Source organism: Larus michahellis, chromosome 25 (assembly GCF_964199755.1).
Source record: "Larus michahellis chromosome 25, bLarMic1.1, whole genome shotgun sequence".
NCBI classification, from domain to species: domain Eukaryota; kingdom Metazoa; phylum Chordata; class Aves; order Charadriiformes; family Laridae; genus Larus; species Larus michahellis.
In genome coordinates, this window is record NC_133920.1 from 2839142 (window position 1) to 2853727 (window position 14586).

A 14586-nucleotide genomic window follows, 5' to 3' on the forward strand; every position below is an offset into this window, starting at 1 on the left:
ACATTACCTAAAACAGCCTTATCTAAATGTTGTACCAGTCCGGCCACATCAGCCGAATCTGTCACAATGTTGACAGGGCTGGGGAAGTTCTGAAACACCGTGGTCATCGCCCGTAATTCTACGACTTGGGGCAAACCTTCTTGATGTTCGATCTTATGTTGCCATTGTGTTCCTTGTCTCCAGACAATGGCAGCTTTTCCAGTTTTTCCTGATCCATCTGTGAACACCGTGGGGCCCTCCACTGGGTTTCTGCGACTGAGATTTTTCTGTGCAAAGGCCATTTGGGTGCCCAATTTGATCAGCGGGTGTGAAGGTAAATGGTAGCTCACCTGCCCTGTATAATTGGTCACGGCTGCTCGTAGGGCAGTGCTGTTAGCTAAGCACCGTTCAAAATAATCCCTCTGGACAGGGACTACAAGCTGTTCGGGGTCTCTTCCCATCAGTTCTGAACATCGAGTTGTAGTTATTTCTAATAACTTGTGCTATTAGCTCAAATAGACCAGGGGCTGTTTTCTTCATCTTGTTGGGCAAAAAAATCTATTTTAAAACACGTAAGGGATCATCCCATTGTTCACACCATTGAGCAATCACAGCAAATGGCACTAATTGATCTACTAACACAAAGGCCTGCACCGAAACTGCTAAGTCAAGTCTCCGTACGCGTTTACTACTAAGAGCTTGTTCTATTTCAGCTACCACTTTTTTTGCTTCCTCAGTTAACATTCGTGGGGCTAAAATATTAGTGTCACCTTTTAATAGCTCAAAGAGGGGTTGTAATTTGGAAGATGGAATACCAACATAGGGCCGAATCCAATTAATCATTCCTGCTAATTTTTTGTACATCATTCAACGTTTTTACTTCTATTTGTAGTTGGATAGGTTGTGGCATGACTGTCTGAGCTAATACTTTCATTCCCAGGTATAAGCACGGTTGTTGCCTTTGTACCTTTTCTGGGGCGATTATTAAGCCATATTCACACAATGACTCCCGTGTTTTCTGTTCCATTTTTTCTAACTGTTGCGGTGTTGCAGCCGCTAGCAGAATATCATCCATGTAATGGTGACAGTAATCAGATGGGAACAGGGCACGCATTGGACTCAACGCTTTTGCTACAAACCATTGACAAATTGTAGGCGAGTTTTTCATACCTTGTGGCAACACTTTCCACTGATATCTTTTGGTAGGCTCCATGTTATTCACAGATGGAATTCTTGGGAGTGGCATCACTAAGTTCAAGAACACAATGCATTTGTGGGCATTGATCAGATACCGTCTGCACCCAATAGACTTGTGGCTTTCCCGTAGCACCAAAACCACCATCACCACGTGTAACGTTGTCCCTTTGTGGAACACAACTTTGAAATGGGACTAACTGAGCAAGTCGAGTTCCTTTCTCAATAGTCACAGGTGGTGTAGCTGTCGATACCATGGCACATATTTGTCCTGTGTAATCAGCATCAATCGCTCCAACATGTACCATGAGGCCTTGTAAGGTGCTACTAGATCTTCCTATTAGTAAGGCACTTAAACCTTTGCCAATTGGCCCCCAAGCGTCCAGGGGCACCTTGTGTACGATGGGGGTGGCTCCCCAGAGTCCACCACTTCAGTCCCTTCCTCACCTGTTATAGGACTGCCCTCCTCATCGTCTGACTCAGGCGGCAGGGATGGAAAACCCAGACTCGAGATGGGGTTAGTAGAAATAGGAGGAGAAGGCCATGCCTCCGTTTCCCCCAAGGCTGGAGCAAGAGGTGCAGAGGGACGCACCAGTCCTCCAGGGTGGATAACACCCATCCCTCTTTGAGTCTCTTTTACAGCTGCTATTTGGTCATGAGGCAACACATACTCATATTGTTTATCTTTTGTGTTCATCGGGAGCAGTCCCTTATTTTCTTTAACAGCCATTTTCTTTCAGTCGGGACGGACAAACGACAAGACTCTCCTTGAAGAGTTAAGTTAAGCTCAGTCTTTATTACAAACTTGGCTTTCTTATATATCTAATCTTTTGTTCACGCTCCGTTCACGCGTTCTTTCTACGCTTTCAATTGGTTAGGTGACATAGCACACGTGCTCGTAGCTACAATACGATTGGTTATTGAAATCCTGTTCACATTGCTCAAAATCTGGCTTTCTCACAGCCTAACTCTCCTTGTTCTCTCAAGCAATCTTCTTCTTTCTCCTTTTTGTTACATTGTCCTTATATGATGCAACTGGTGGCCTTCTTATGGGTACACTGCAATCTCTATCTCTTCTGTCAAGGGGTCTACGGACCCGCCATATCCCCCAACATTGGTCAATTTTTGGTCACCTGTCCTGATGGGGAATCCAAAGGGAAACCTCTTCCTGTATCTCCCCACCCTTCCCCACTAGATAAGGCCACACTCAGCAGGAAAAAGCGGTGGGGTCGAGGAAGAAGGGCGTCGGGGGATGTCTCCCAAGGTGGGTGCAGCTCTGAAACGGCCTGGGCAGCTGGGAGGAGGTGAGGGTTTTCCGTTGCATTGTTTGTTTTTCGTTGTCGTTCCTTCACTTATTAAACCATCTCTGTCTTGCCTGCTCGGATTGTTTGTTCTGAGCTGATGGCTTTCACTTTCGCCTCTGACTCATTTCCTTTCCCGGAAGAGGGGGGAGGTGCAGGCCCAGGGCACAGGACAAAGGCGGGCAGGAGCCAGGCTGCAGCAAAGCTCTTGCAGCCCAGGGCAGGCGACGAAGACGACGGTGAGTCCCTTCCCCTGATGCCTCCTCCCCACCCCGTGCAAGCAGCCCTGGACGCTGGGGCTGTGGAATGGCTCCTGCTGACCCCAGCAAGTGACAGGGACCCCAGCAAGTGACGGGGACGCCAGCGGGTAGGAGGAGGACGAGGTCCAAAGTTCTGCTCAGGCTCTGGGATGGAGCAAGGGGAATGGGTGTCTGGGAGCAGGCGTTCATCCCCCCATGGCTTTGCATGCAAGTTAGGACTCGCCCAGGCTCGCACCCTGTGCCCTAAGCTCTCCTCTCCTCCCCGCTGTGCCTGTGACAGGAGGGGCAGCCTCTTGTCCCCCAGTGTCAATCCCCTTGATGTTGCTGGAAGAGGGCAGGGCTTGTGAGGTCCTCAGAGAGGAGTCAAAGCCCAGGAGTGGGCAGTGTCCGTGGAGCTCGCCATTGCCGGAGCGAGTCCGAGGGCATCCGGGAGGTCGTAGTGGGGCAGGTTCTGGGCCTGTGCATGGGCTGAGCCCTTTTGCTGCCTCCATGTCCATGGGGTTGACTGGAGCCTGGGAGGGGCTGGTGATGGCGTTGGCTGATGGTGGTTTAACCCCAGGTGGCAACTAAGCCCCACGCAGCCCCTCGCTCACTCGCAAACTCGTGGGATGGGGGAGAGAGTCAGCAGTGAGACAACCCCTAGGTTAAGATGAAAATAGGCAAAGCAAAAGCTGTGTGTGCAAGGAGAGCAGAATGGTCGGGTGGAGGTCAGGTGTCCCAGCTGTGTCCCCTCCCAACTTCTTGTTCACCCTGTGCTGGTCTTGGCTGGGATGGAGTTGATTTTCTTCCTTGTAGTCTGCATGTGGCTGTGCTTTGGACTGTGCTGAAAGCAGCGTTGATAACACGGGGGTGTTTTCTCTATCGCTGAGTGGCGCTTACACAGAGTAAGGGCCTTTTCTGCTGCTCACACCACCCCACCAGTGAGTGGTCTGGGGGTGGGCAAGAGGTTGGGTGAGGACATGGCCAGGACCTTCAAAAATCACCTAGTCCGAACCCCCGCCGTGAGCAGGGACATCTTGCACTCGATCAGGTTTTTCAAAGCCCCTTCCAACTGGACCTTGAGCATGTCCAACGGTGGGTCATGTGCAAGTTCCATGGGGAATCCACAGCTCCTCCAGGAAACCTCTTCCCGTATCTCCCCACCCTTCCCCACTAGATAAGGCCACACTCAGCAGGAAAAAGTGGTGGGGTCGAGGAAGAAGGGCGTCGGGGGATGTCTCCCAAGGTGGGTGCAGCTCTGAAACGGCCTGGGCAGCTGGGAGGAGGTGAGGGTTTGCTGTGGCGTTGTTTGTTTTTCGTTGTTGTTCCTTCACTTATTAAACCATCTCTGTCTTGCCTGCTCGGAGTGTTTGTTCTGAGCTGATGGCTTTCACTTTCGCCTCTGACTCACTTCTTTTCCCGGAACAGGAGGGGAGGTGCAGGCCCAGGGCACAGGACAAAGGCGGGCAGGAGCCAGGCTGCAGCAAAGCTCTTGCAGCCCAGGGCAGGCGACGAAGACGACGGTGAGTCCCTTCCCCTGATGCCTCCTCCCCACCCCGTGCAAGCAGCCCTGGACGCTGGGGCTGTGGAATGGCTCCTGCTGACCCCAGCAAGTGACAGGGACCCCAACAAGGGACTGGGACGCCAGGGCATCAGTGATGAACGTGTGGGAGGAGGAAAGGAGAGATGGGTGCCTTGCATGGGCAAGCAGCACGCATGTCCCTGTGGGAGGCACAGCGGGGGGTGAGAGGGGCTTTGATGGGGTTCGGCATAAGAAATTAATGAAAAAATTCTTGGGGTGCTCCCCTCAGCTTCAGCCTCGCCACCTGACCTCTCCTTTCCTTGGGGCTGGTGTGACTCTCCAGTTGTTCCTCTCGTCTCGAGCCCTGCCTGAGGCCATCGCTATGTCCCACCCCCATTTTTGCACATTTCTCCACTCAGCAAACTTCAAAGCGGTGCTCAGGACGTAGCGCCACAGCACTCCCACCATCCCGCCGGGCTTTCCAAAATGCAGCTGTTTCTGTTGGGATAAACGGGAAGGGGCTGTGCACCTCGTCTAAGGGCCATCGTTGTCTTCACAGCAGCGCTTGCAATGGGAAAAAAGAGGAGGCAGGTGGAAGGTCCCCACCGTGTTAACTGTCCCGTCTTGCAGTCTCCTCTCCAGGCTGTGTTTGCCGTCAGCGATGGCATCTGAAATCCACATGCCGGAGCCCGTGTGCCTCATTGAGAACACGCGGACGAAGGGGCTGGTGGTCCAGCAGGAGGCCCTGCAGGTGCTGTCAGGGATCACCCAGCCCGTGGTGGTGGTGGCCATCACAGGGCTGTACCGCACTGGCAAGTCCTACCTCATGAACAGGCTGGCTTGTCAGAGGAAAGGTGAGAGAGGTCCTGGCCCCGGATGCCCAACGTACCTGTATCGAACGCTGTTGAGACCCTTGCGACCTCCCCACAGGTTTCTCCTTGGGCAGTGGTGTGCAGTCCCACACCAGGGGTATCTGGATGTGGTGTGTACCTCACCCGTGCAAGCCTGGACACACTCTGGTGCTGCTGGACACGGAAGGGCTGGGTGATGTGGAGAAGGTGTGGAAGAAGCGGTCGCTGCCTTTGCGCATTCCCAGCACTTTGTCACCAGCCATGGTGACCAGAGGCCGGGGGGGTTCCCACCACCTGTGGTGGCTTCAGCCAGCGTGCTGGGAAGAGCCAGAGGCCATGGGGAAGGAGGCTGGGGCAGACAAGGTGCCAAACTCCTCTGCTTTTCTGGGAAAGAGCAGCAGAACAGGACAGAGGAGCTCAGGGAGCACTTTGCTAGAGGTGTGTGGGACCCTGAGAGTTAAGAGCTGAGGATAAGCCCAGCTCGAGAAGGAGGTGTTGATGGCATGGGGGTGGGTCTCTCCAAGACCTGGTCTTGCCGTGGCCTGTCGGTAAGGAGCATTGAGGGTCTGGGTATGAGGGGCCTTGCCCCCAAGACTTAGGGGGTCTTCTTGATTAGAGCCAAAGGTTCTTCCTCCAGGGTGACATGAAGAACGACATGTGGATCTTTGTGCTAACCATGCTGCTCTCCAGCACCCTGATCTACAACAGCAAAGGCACCATTGACCAGCAAGCCGTGGACCAGCTGCAGTATCCTTGGTGGGACAGCAGCAGGAGGGATGCCCTCCTCTCCCTGAGTGGTGGGCAAGGGCTTGACAAATCCTAGTTCCTCAAAGAGCCAAAGGACCTTCTGGTGGTGCCCAGTGATATGCTTTGAGTCCTTAGGAGTGCCATGTGGTGGACCTCCAGGCTGAGGGGTTTTCTCCCTCTTCCTTCCGGCGGTTCCCGGCTGTTCTCTGTCCCCGCAGAGTCTCCTCTCTTGCTCGTGAAGTGCTGAGCGGTTGCAGGGTGGCGATGCCCCTGCATTCAGAGCTGAGGTCCCTGTTTCCTTAGCCAGCTCCCTAGCTATGTGATGAAGCTGACTGAGCAGGTCAAGTTGAAAGCAGCACCCGAGCAGAGCGAAGATGAACTGGAGGATTCAGAAAACGTTGCCCCCATCTTCCCGACTTTTGTGTGGACGGTCCGGGACTTCACACTGCAGCTGGAGGTGGATGGGAAGGAAATCTCTGAGGACGAATACTTGGAGAATGCACTCAAGTTAAAGGCTGGTAAGGGAATGGTGCTGTGCTGCTGGAGATGTCCAACCCCAGCAGCATTTCAGTGTAAGTCAACAACAGCCCAAGCCCCGGTGAACTTGCTCCGTGTGCTCCTACCCCACAGGGAGCAGCCCAGAGACCCAACGCTACAACCAGCCCCGGGAATGCATCTGCCAGTTCTTTCGGGATCGCAAGTGCTTTGTTTTTTACCAGCCGGCCCACAGGAGGGACCTGGTTCGCTTGGAGGAGCTTCAGGACGATGAGATCGATTGTGAATTCCGGCAGCAGGTGGAGAAATTCTGCAGCCACATCTGGGAAAAGTCTCCACCTAAGACCATCCCTTGTGGCCGCAGCATAACAGGGACCCGTGAGTGCTGCTGTGCAGAGGGTTGGATGGCCAGCACCTCTTGGCTCTGCCTCTGGGGAAGGATCAAATGCCCAGCCAAATGGTGGAGGTGGGGAAAGGGAGAGGTTTTCTGCTGGCTGCTGTCCCTGCCTGTGGATCTGGAGCCGCTGGATGCTGTAGACGGGGTGGGAAAGAGTTAGGAAAGGAAGTTCAGGAAGGCTGTGGCAGGCAGGCAGCAGGGATATGGCAGGAGCCAGCGGCGAGCGGGAGCCGGTGTTTTGTTCAGGCTGCAGATCTCTCATCTTTGGTCCTCCTTGGCAGTGCTGGGGAAACTGGCAGAGAGCTACGTGGAGACCATCCGGAGCGGGGCAGTGCCATGCCTGGAGAGCGCGGTGCTCGCCCTGGCAAAGACTGTAAATGCAGCGGCAGTGAAAGAGGCTGTGACGTTGTACCAGGACCTGATGGAGCGGCGGGTGAAGCTGCCGACGGAGACGGTTCAGGAGCTACTGGATCTGCACACCCAGTGCGAGCAGGAGACGCTGGAGCTGTTCCAGAAACAGGCGTTCGAGGAGGAGATCTGCTCTTTCCTGGCAGATCTTACAGTAGGTGGTCCCCAGCCCAGCCAGGATTCCCCCAGGGACGCCACCATCCCCTTAGCTTTGGGGAAATAGCATGGTCCTAGGGGGAGGGGGTCTCCTGCCTCCTGCCAGAGGACACTGCTGTGCCCTCTGCAGAGCAGACTCGGTCCCAAGGCCCGCTCTCACGTTCTGCAGGCTGTCAGTTGTCCTGCTGCACCACCTCTTCTCCCTAGGTTCAAAAGCCGTGCTGCAAAGGGGACGAGGCTCAGCCCTGCCCGCTCTCTTGCCCCAGCCCAGATGTGTCTCTGCCCTGGCTGGAAGCCTGTAGCCTTCCACGCTTCCCCTCTCCTGCCGACTAATTCTTGTCCCTGTCTTTTGTGAAGCCTGTGGTCCCTGGCGTGCTCTCTGCTCCTGGGCACCTTGGTCCAGAGATGTTCCTGAGCGCAGAATGGCCTCCCCCCCTGTCTCCTCCCGGCCGATTACCCCACGGACTGGCGATCCCAGTTTCCATGTCAACAGGGCTTGATTTTTGCCCGGCGTGAGAGCGGTGGCCGCAGCTCAGCCTGGGCTGATTCCTTCCCTCTGCCCCTTTCTGGACAGTGCCAGGTGGAGGCAATCAAGGACAAGTTCTGCAGGGACAACGAGCAGGCGTCCCGTGAGAAGTGCGAGGCCGCGCTCAGGGACCTCTTCCAGGACTTGGACAGAAAAATCACCGATGGTGTCTACAATGTGCCGGGGGGTCACCAGCTGTTCGAAGGAGACCAGCAGGCGCTGTTGGAGAAATATGGGGAACTGCCTGGCAAGGGGGTGATGGTAGGAACAAGAGCAGCTCCCCTGCCGGGAAGAGGCTCCACGTCCCATCCCCTTCCCCCACGTAACCATTTCCCCCCAGCTGCTGTTTCTGCCCTTGACTCCTCTTCTACCTGTGCTCCTACAGGCTGATGCCGTCCTGCAGGAGTTCCTCCAACGCAGAGAGGCTCTGGACAAGAACATCCTCAACATAGACCTCGCCCTGGAAAAGAAGGACAAGGAGCTGAAAGGTAACTTGTGGGCAGGAGAAATGTCACTGCCTGTAGACGGCCAAGCTTGGTGGGGGGCACACAACAGTACTCCTTGGGGGCTTGTGGGCTCAGCTCCTGCCTTTGCAACACCTCTCTTTCTCCGTCCCCAGATGTGCAACAGCAGTATGAGAAGGCTCAGCAGGAGTGGGATGCCCGGTGGAAGCAGGAGGCTGAAGACAAGCAGAAGCTGCAGGACAAGTTGCACAGCACCGAAGAAGAGGTGGCTCGTCTGAGAAAGAAGCTGGAGGATCAGCCTAAGAAGCGGCGGGAGGAGCACCTGAAGACCAGCAAACGTAAATCGAAGGTACGAAGTGGGAGGGTGCAGGTGCCACGACGTGGCTAGTAGGCAGGAATGGCGAAGGGGTCCGAGCTGGGTCCCTCCCATTGATTCTTGGCTCTGTGCTGCTCCCACAGCACACACCGTGCCCTTGCTGACAATCTGACTCTCTTCACAGGAAGAGAGCGGCTGTTCCAATGGTGGCTTTGGTGGGAGTGGTGGCCCCTTTGGACGGGGTCCGGGACCCTTTGGTGGTATAGGCGGTGGCTTTGGTGGGAGTGGTGGCCCCTTTGGGCCGGGTCCGGGACCCTTTGGTGGTATAGGCGGCGGCTTTGGACAGGAGCAGGGTTATGGCAATAGTAACTTCTACTGGAGGTACTTTAGGCAACTAATGATATTTTTGGCTTGTGTGATAACTCTGGTATTCCGCTGGAAGAAACCATGAAGATTTTCTTTAAAACTCCTCTAGTAACAAGGGAAGAGAGGTGTGTAGTGTCCCCACATAGAATTCTGTTAAATTTTTTAAGCTTTTCCTGCAAGATGCTTGCCACGGAGTGCAGAATTGACCGCCCTGTTTGCTTGAACCGCTCTATCTGCTATGTTCATGTATGTCTCCTCTGGGAGAAGATGTTCTACTCTTCCCTCCCAGAGCACCTGGTCTCTCACTCCATCTGAAGGCATGGGGAACATCTAAAGCCGGGGTGGCCTGGGGCACAGAAAGGCCAACAGGCAGGTCTGGGAGCATTCTTCCAGGCTCAGAACATGTCACGGAGGAACGTAGCACACCTCGTGTAGAGACCTCCTCACCAGGGCTACGGGAAACATGACCAGCAAGGTTTATGCCCGCTGGCTGATATCCTAGGGTCGCACTTTCTGCAGCTGCGGGAAGTAGCACGAAGGTTGTGACTAAACCAGGAATCCACGTGGTGAACGCGACCTGGTTTGCTTGGTGTCAGTCCCGGGCAGAGTGACCCAGAAGCAGTGAGCCCGCGACCCAGGGAGCAGTGGGTGAAAGGCATCCTCTGCAATGGAGCTTTGCTCACCCAAGGCTCTTCTCACTTTGAGCACTGACCCTGCTCGGCCAGCAAGGTCCTGGGGAACCTCCCGGGGACAAAGCCCGGGCTCTGCTCCTCCACCTGCTGTTGTGCCGGGGCTGTTTTCCCTGCCGAGCCCTCACACCGTGAGACTGTCTCCCTCCACTGCCACATTCTAGTCAAATTATTGACATGATCTGTTTCATCTTTCGCCAAACTTTAATATATGAAATGGCTACAAGCAATAAGCACAATAAAGTTAAATCTAAGAAAACTACTCGTGAATGTAACATTGAATTCAAAGCTCCGGTTGCTGTTGGTGACCATCCCAGGAGAGTTTGCCATCAGGGATGTTCTTCCTCTTTCTCAGACAGTTTGTACACGTTCCATTGGAGGTGTGTGTGTGGTAGGCGATTAATCTTGATATAATGCGTAGTTAAAAGGCAGCAATTGGTAGGTTGGGACGGGAGCCTGTGGTGGTTCAGCCTCAGACGGCAACAAGGAACCACGCGGCTGCTCTCTCAAACCCCTACAGCCGTGGGGGAGAATTGGAAGAAAAAGCAAAACTCGTGGGTTGAGACAAAGGCGGTTTAACGGGACAGCAAAGGGAACAGGAAAACAACAACAACAACACGGACAGTGGAACGTGCCCCTGCTGATTGACAGATTACGGCACCACCGCTCACCCACCGGACCGGGGACAGCCCAGCCCTCTCCCAACTGGTGACTTCCCAACCCCTCCTCTGGCAGCCCCCGGCTACCGACTGGGCACAGCTCCCACGGGATGGAATACCCGTGCCAAAGCCCGGGAATGGCTCCCAGGGGATGGAATACCTGTGTCCCTGCCGGAGCCTGGGGAAAATTAACCCTATCCATACTGGAACTAGGACAAGCTGAATAGTTAAAGTCACGTTCCATAATTTCAGCAAAACTACAAATACGAATATCTGATTGATTGTGTGTCCCTACAGCGCCGTCGTCTATAAATAATCACAAAGGGTTCCTACACAAGCACGTCCTTTTCCAATATCTACAAGTACAGTGTCAGGGGTTTCATCAGGATGTATTTCAAAATGACAAACATTTTGTTCAGTGTCAAGACAACCTTCCTGGGCCTTAATGGTGTTACTTTCACAAACAAATCCTATTGGTCCCATACACCACACGCGTAAACATCAATGGTTTGCCGTTGGTTCCCATGCTCTTGGGCCCATACTCTATGTTCTAAGGGACAGAGGACGGTTCCACGGTGGCTTAATCCCAGCGCAATGACTGGGCGTATGGTGGGTACCGAAGCATTGCGTATTGTCACAACAAAAGCTGTGGCTTTACTGCTGGTGAGGTCATAAGTGAACGTAAGCAAACGCCACCGAGACTGGAAATCCTTTTTCAGGGATTGCATTATCCTTTTGATCTCGATGGGCAAGGTGCCCTCATCGCCTTCCCTTATAAGTGCCTCTGTGGTAGATTGCACCCAGAACTGGGAAATGGTTTTCTTATCAGGAAACCCATACCCAGAGAAAGATTTGTGATTTGATAAAAAGAAAAAAAATAAACCATAAATTGGATACTAGGTGCCCTTCCCTCAGTCTCTGGGACCTGGCCAATCATTTTGTTGTAGAAGTTTATCAGGTTGGTCTCCTTCTGGAATCCATGGTGGCTACGCCTGGTGATTTTCTTGTTATTCACGTGCCTGGAAATGGTTTCCAGGATTAGCTGCTCCTTCTTGTTCCTAGGGATCAAGATGAGGCTGACTGGCCTGTAGATCCAAGTCTGGCTATGTCATTGGTGCCTTCTTGGAAGAGCAGCAGGGAGTAACAGTCCAAGGGCTGGAATAGCTTCAGCAGCCTCTCAGCAATGCACCTGTTGATCAAAGGCAGCAGAAGGAGTTTTTTAGAAGCTTCCAGAGGTTTCTAGCGGCTTGTTGAGGGTCAAGGAATCCTGTGTCTCTCCTTATCTGGTACCCTCGCCTTCCTCAGAGGGTACCCTGGAGCCCCCTGACGATCTTAGACAAAGCCCCCATTTCAAAACATTTCCAGGACACTGTTGGGCGAAGCCCTGAGGAACTTGGTGGGAATTCAGTGCTCTTCCTCATGTGAGTGGAAGGTTGGTCTAGAGACTTCCCAAGGTCCCTTCTGACCTGAATGCTTTGGTGTTTCTGCCACCACTGACAGCAGTTAGTGCGATTCTTGTAGACGTGAATTCCTCGTCTGCACGTGGCTTAGCACCAAGTGTGGCAAACGCAGCACCAGCCCCTCCCACGGTGTGATGTTGGCTCTTGGGCCTGCAGCATTTTGAGTTCCAAGTTTATTTGTGAATGGCTACTTGTTCAGATCGCGCCCTCTTCACAGCCCGCAACACCTGTGCGTGACATCAAGGTGACAAGGGAGAGTGACACAGGCAAAAAGCCATGGCAGGAGGATGACGACATTCTCACAACCGTGACATCCTTTGCACATCCAAGAGAAGCCAACAGGATTGGAAGAGTCTTAAAGATCTCAGGGGTGCAGTTGTAAGGTCAGCTGTCTCGCTAAGGGAGGCTCAGCGAGCTGGATTTGTCCAGTCAGAAGAAAAGGTGACTTTGAGGAGACCACAGAAGCGCCTTCCCACCCCTTTCAGGAGGTAACTGGAGGAGTCGGGCTCTTCACCACGCTACGTGATGGGAGGATGAGGGCCAATGACCAACAAGAATGTTTCCCAGAGAGCTGGTGCCATCTCCATCTTTGGAGGTTTTCAGGCCAAAAATGAATAAAATCCTGCGCAAGCTGGTGCAACCTGATGGCTGACCCTGCTGTGAGCAGACGATTGGGCTAGAGACCTCCTGAGGTCCCTTCCAGTGTTGCCATCCACTACAGGCATTTTCCCTGATGATGGTCGGGAAAGCAGTCATGTTCCCGTGGCCATGGAAATAATGCAGACCTAAGTATGGTCAGATCAACAGCAGTTTTGTGTCCACGCCAGTCAGTCTTTCTCAGGTGAAGGGCTGCTTGGCAGATACCCCCACACAGCCATGACCTTATCCTTGGCTTCATCTCGTATTTCCTTCTTCCCTCTTTTGTCCCTCCCAAGTTCTTCCCTTGGATCATCCTCATGCCCTCCCATACAAACAGCCCACCCCTCTTAAAGCTTCCCTTGTTGGCTCTGGTTTTGCTTCATTTGTCCCTTCAGTTGGTGTTTTTGGGATGGTCACCATGGTAATGCCTACCTTGGCTTGCAATTTCATTTAACTAGTGTCTCCTCTTTTAATGTATGATCTGTCCTGTCCTTTAAATTCCTTATGCTTTGTCCTTGTGCCAGACACCCCAAGTCAGGTGGGGCATCTGCACGCTCACACTAACAGCAGGCACAATGGAGCTTCAGTCCAAGCGCACCTTGAGAAACTCAGGGATTACGCCAACAGAAACCTCAAGAAGATTTCAAGGAGATGGGATCTTCTCCTTCTGATCTTCTACGTTAGGGGACAAAACAACCCTGTACATCAACGCAGGCTTGGACCTGAACTGAATGAGGAGCAACCTGGAGGAGAAGGGCCTGGGCATTACGAGCGATGCCATACAGGACCGTGGTGCTAACCATGAATATGGCCACGTGCACATTGGGCTGCGCCGGGAGGAGCGTGGCCACCCAGGCAAGGGGAGTTATCACCCCCAGGACTTAGCACGGGTGTAGCCACATCTGGAATAGTGTGTCCTCATGTGGGGCTCTCTCTTCTGGAGGAGCGGGGAGGAACTGGAGTGGGCCCATAGGAGGTCTACCAAGATGGGGTTAGGGACCACGTGCGGAAAGGCTGAGAGGTGGGGACCGCATTGGCCTGGTGAAGTGGCAGCTCAGGGAAGAATAATAGTAGCTTCAGAAAGCTTGACTGTTACTGTCAGAGGTGATCGCGTGGTTTTTGGTAGAGGGAAAGAGCACGAGACAGGAAAACCATGTGAAACTGCAGTTTTGAATGTCCAGATGGACGTGAGGAGACCGAAATGTCACTTGAAGGAAGGTGGTGCTTTGGCGCAACAGGTCACTCAGAGGGAGTCTGCGTTAACCCATGATTTTGCATTTGAAGGAGCAGCCAGTGAGGATGGAGAGATGTCAGTAAAGGCAGGGACGTGCCAGGGTGAGAACAAGGTGGGGAAGTGTGTTGGGTGTCTACAGTCTGCAGGGAAAGAGGCGCAGGCACGGGACGGTGTAGGACAGCCTATGGTGGAGATGGCCAAGGGTGCCGTCAAGGCCGAAAAGCCCTGACAGAACTGAGCTCTTTGTCCCCTTGGCTATGGCTGATGTCTCTGCCACCAGGGCCTATGAGGAGACACATTGTCCCCACAGCACTGAGGCCACGTTGCCTTCTTGCGCCCCCCGGCGAGGCTGGGAGGTGTCGTACCGTTGTCCTTCACTTGGCACCACACCCCCCCGCAACCCATGAAAGCCCTGAGCCATGTGTGATGGACGGGGTCTCTCTCCTGAGGGTGAGGGGCTGGGGTCAGGGCTTGGCATTTGGCTTCATAAAGCACACCAAGGCTTCACGCAGCGTCGGAGCCACTGGCACTTTGCCTGCCTGTCATCGCCGCCTCCGAACTTCTGCTCTAACGAGTCCATGGGGAGGCCGTCTTGGTAACGGCCCTCGGTGGGGCTCCTTAATGCTCCAAGACACGTCAGCATTTCTTTCTGACTCCTTGAGCAGTTTGTGCAACTTCTCCTCGGCGCTGCGGGTCCATGGGCTCAGCACCGAACCCACCGTGGGGCTCATTACAAGGCAGAGAGCCCTCGTGTGCCTTGTCTCTTCCCGTAACTTTCTTCAAGTCCTCAAGACTCCTGCAGCTAATTGGAGAGCTTTCAGGCTGGTAGTTACAGAGGAAGATTTCAACGAGGACGTAATGAGAAGGGAGTTTTGCATTTTAAAGGCATTTGTTTTTATTTTCCAGTTTACGAAGCAGCGATAGCAGCAGTCTCAAATAGGTAT

The 14586-nt window shown here is 53.7% G+C and overlaps 1 protein-coding gene across 4 annotated transcripts; it reads left to right on the plus strand.

The window, feature by feature from the left end:
* Positions 1-2605: 2605 nt before the first annotated feature.
* On the plus strand, positions 2606-9912 carry LOC141734849 (guanylate-binding protein 1-like). 4 transcript variants are annotated; one of them, XM_074567063.1, is made up of 13 exons: positions 2606-2713; positions 3891-3959; positions 4142-4236; positions 4866-5089; positions 5166-5293; positions 5724-5833; positions 6149-6351; positions 6464-6706; positions 7007-7287; positions 7864-8076; positions 8201-8303; positions 8435-8628; positions 8780-9912. In XM_074567063.1, exons 2-13 carry the CDS (start codon positions 3948-3950, stop codon positions 9044-9046), a joined length of 2073 nt encoding a protein of 690 aa, XP_074423164.1. In that variant the 5' UTR covers positions 2606-2713; positions 3891-3947; the 3' UTR covers positions 9047-9912. The 4 variants fall into 4 exon arrangements, with proteins under 4 accessions (XP_074423164.1, XP_074423162.1, XP_074423163.1 ...); XM_074567061.1 differs by lacking the exon at positions 3891-3959 and having other exon boundaries at positions 2626-2713; XM_074567062.1 differs by lacking the exon at positions 4142-4236 and having other exon boundaries at positions 2642-2713.
* Positions 9913-14586: the final 4674 nt, after the last annotated feature.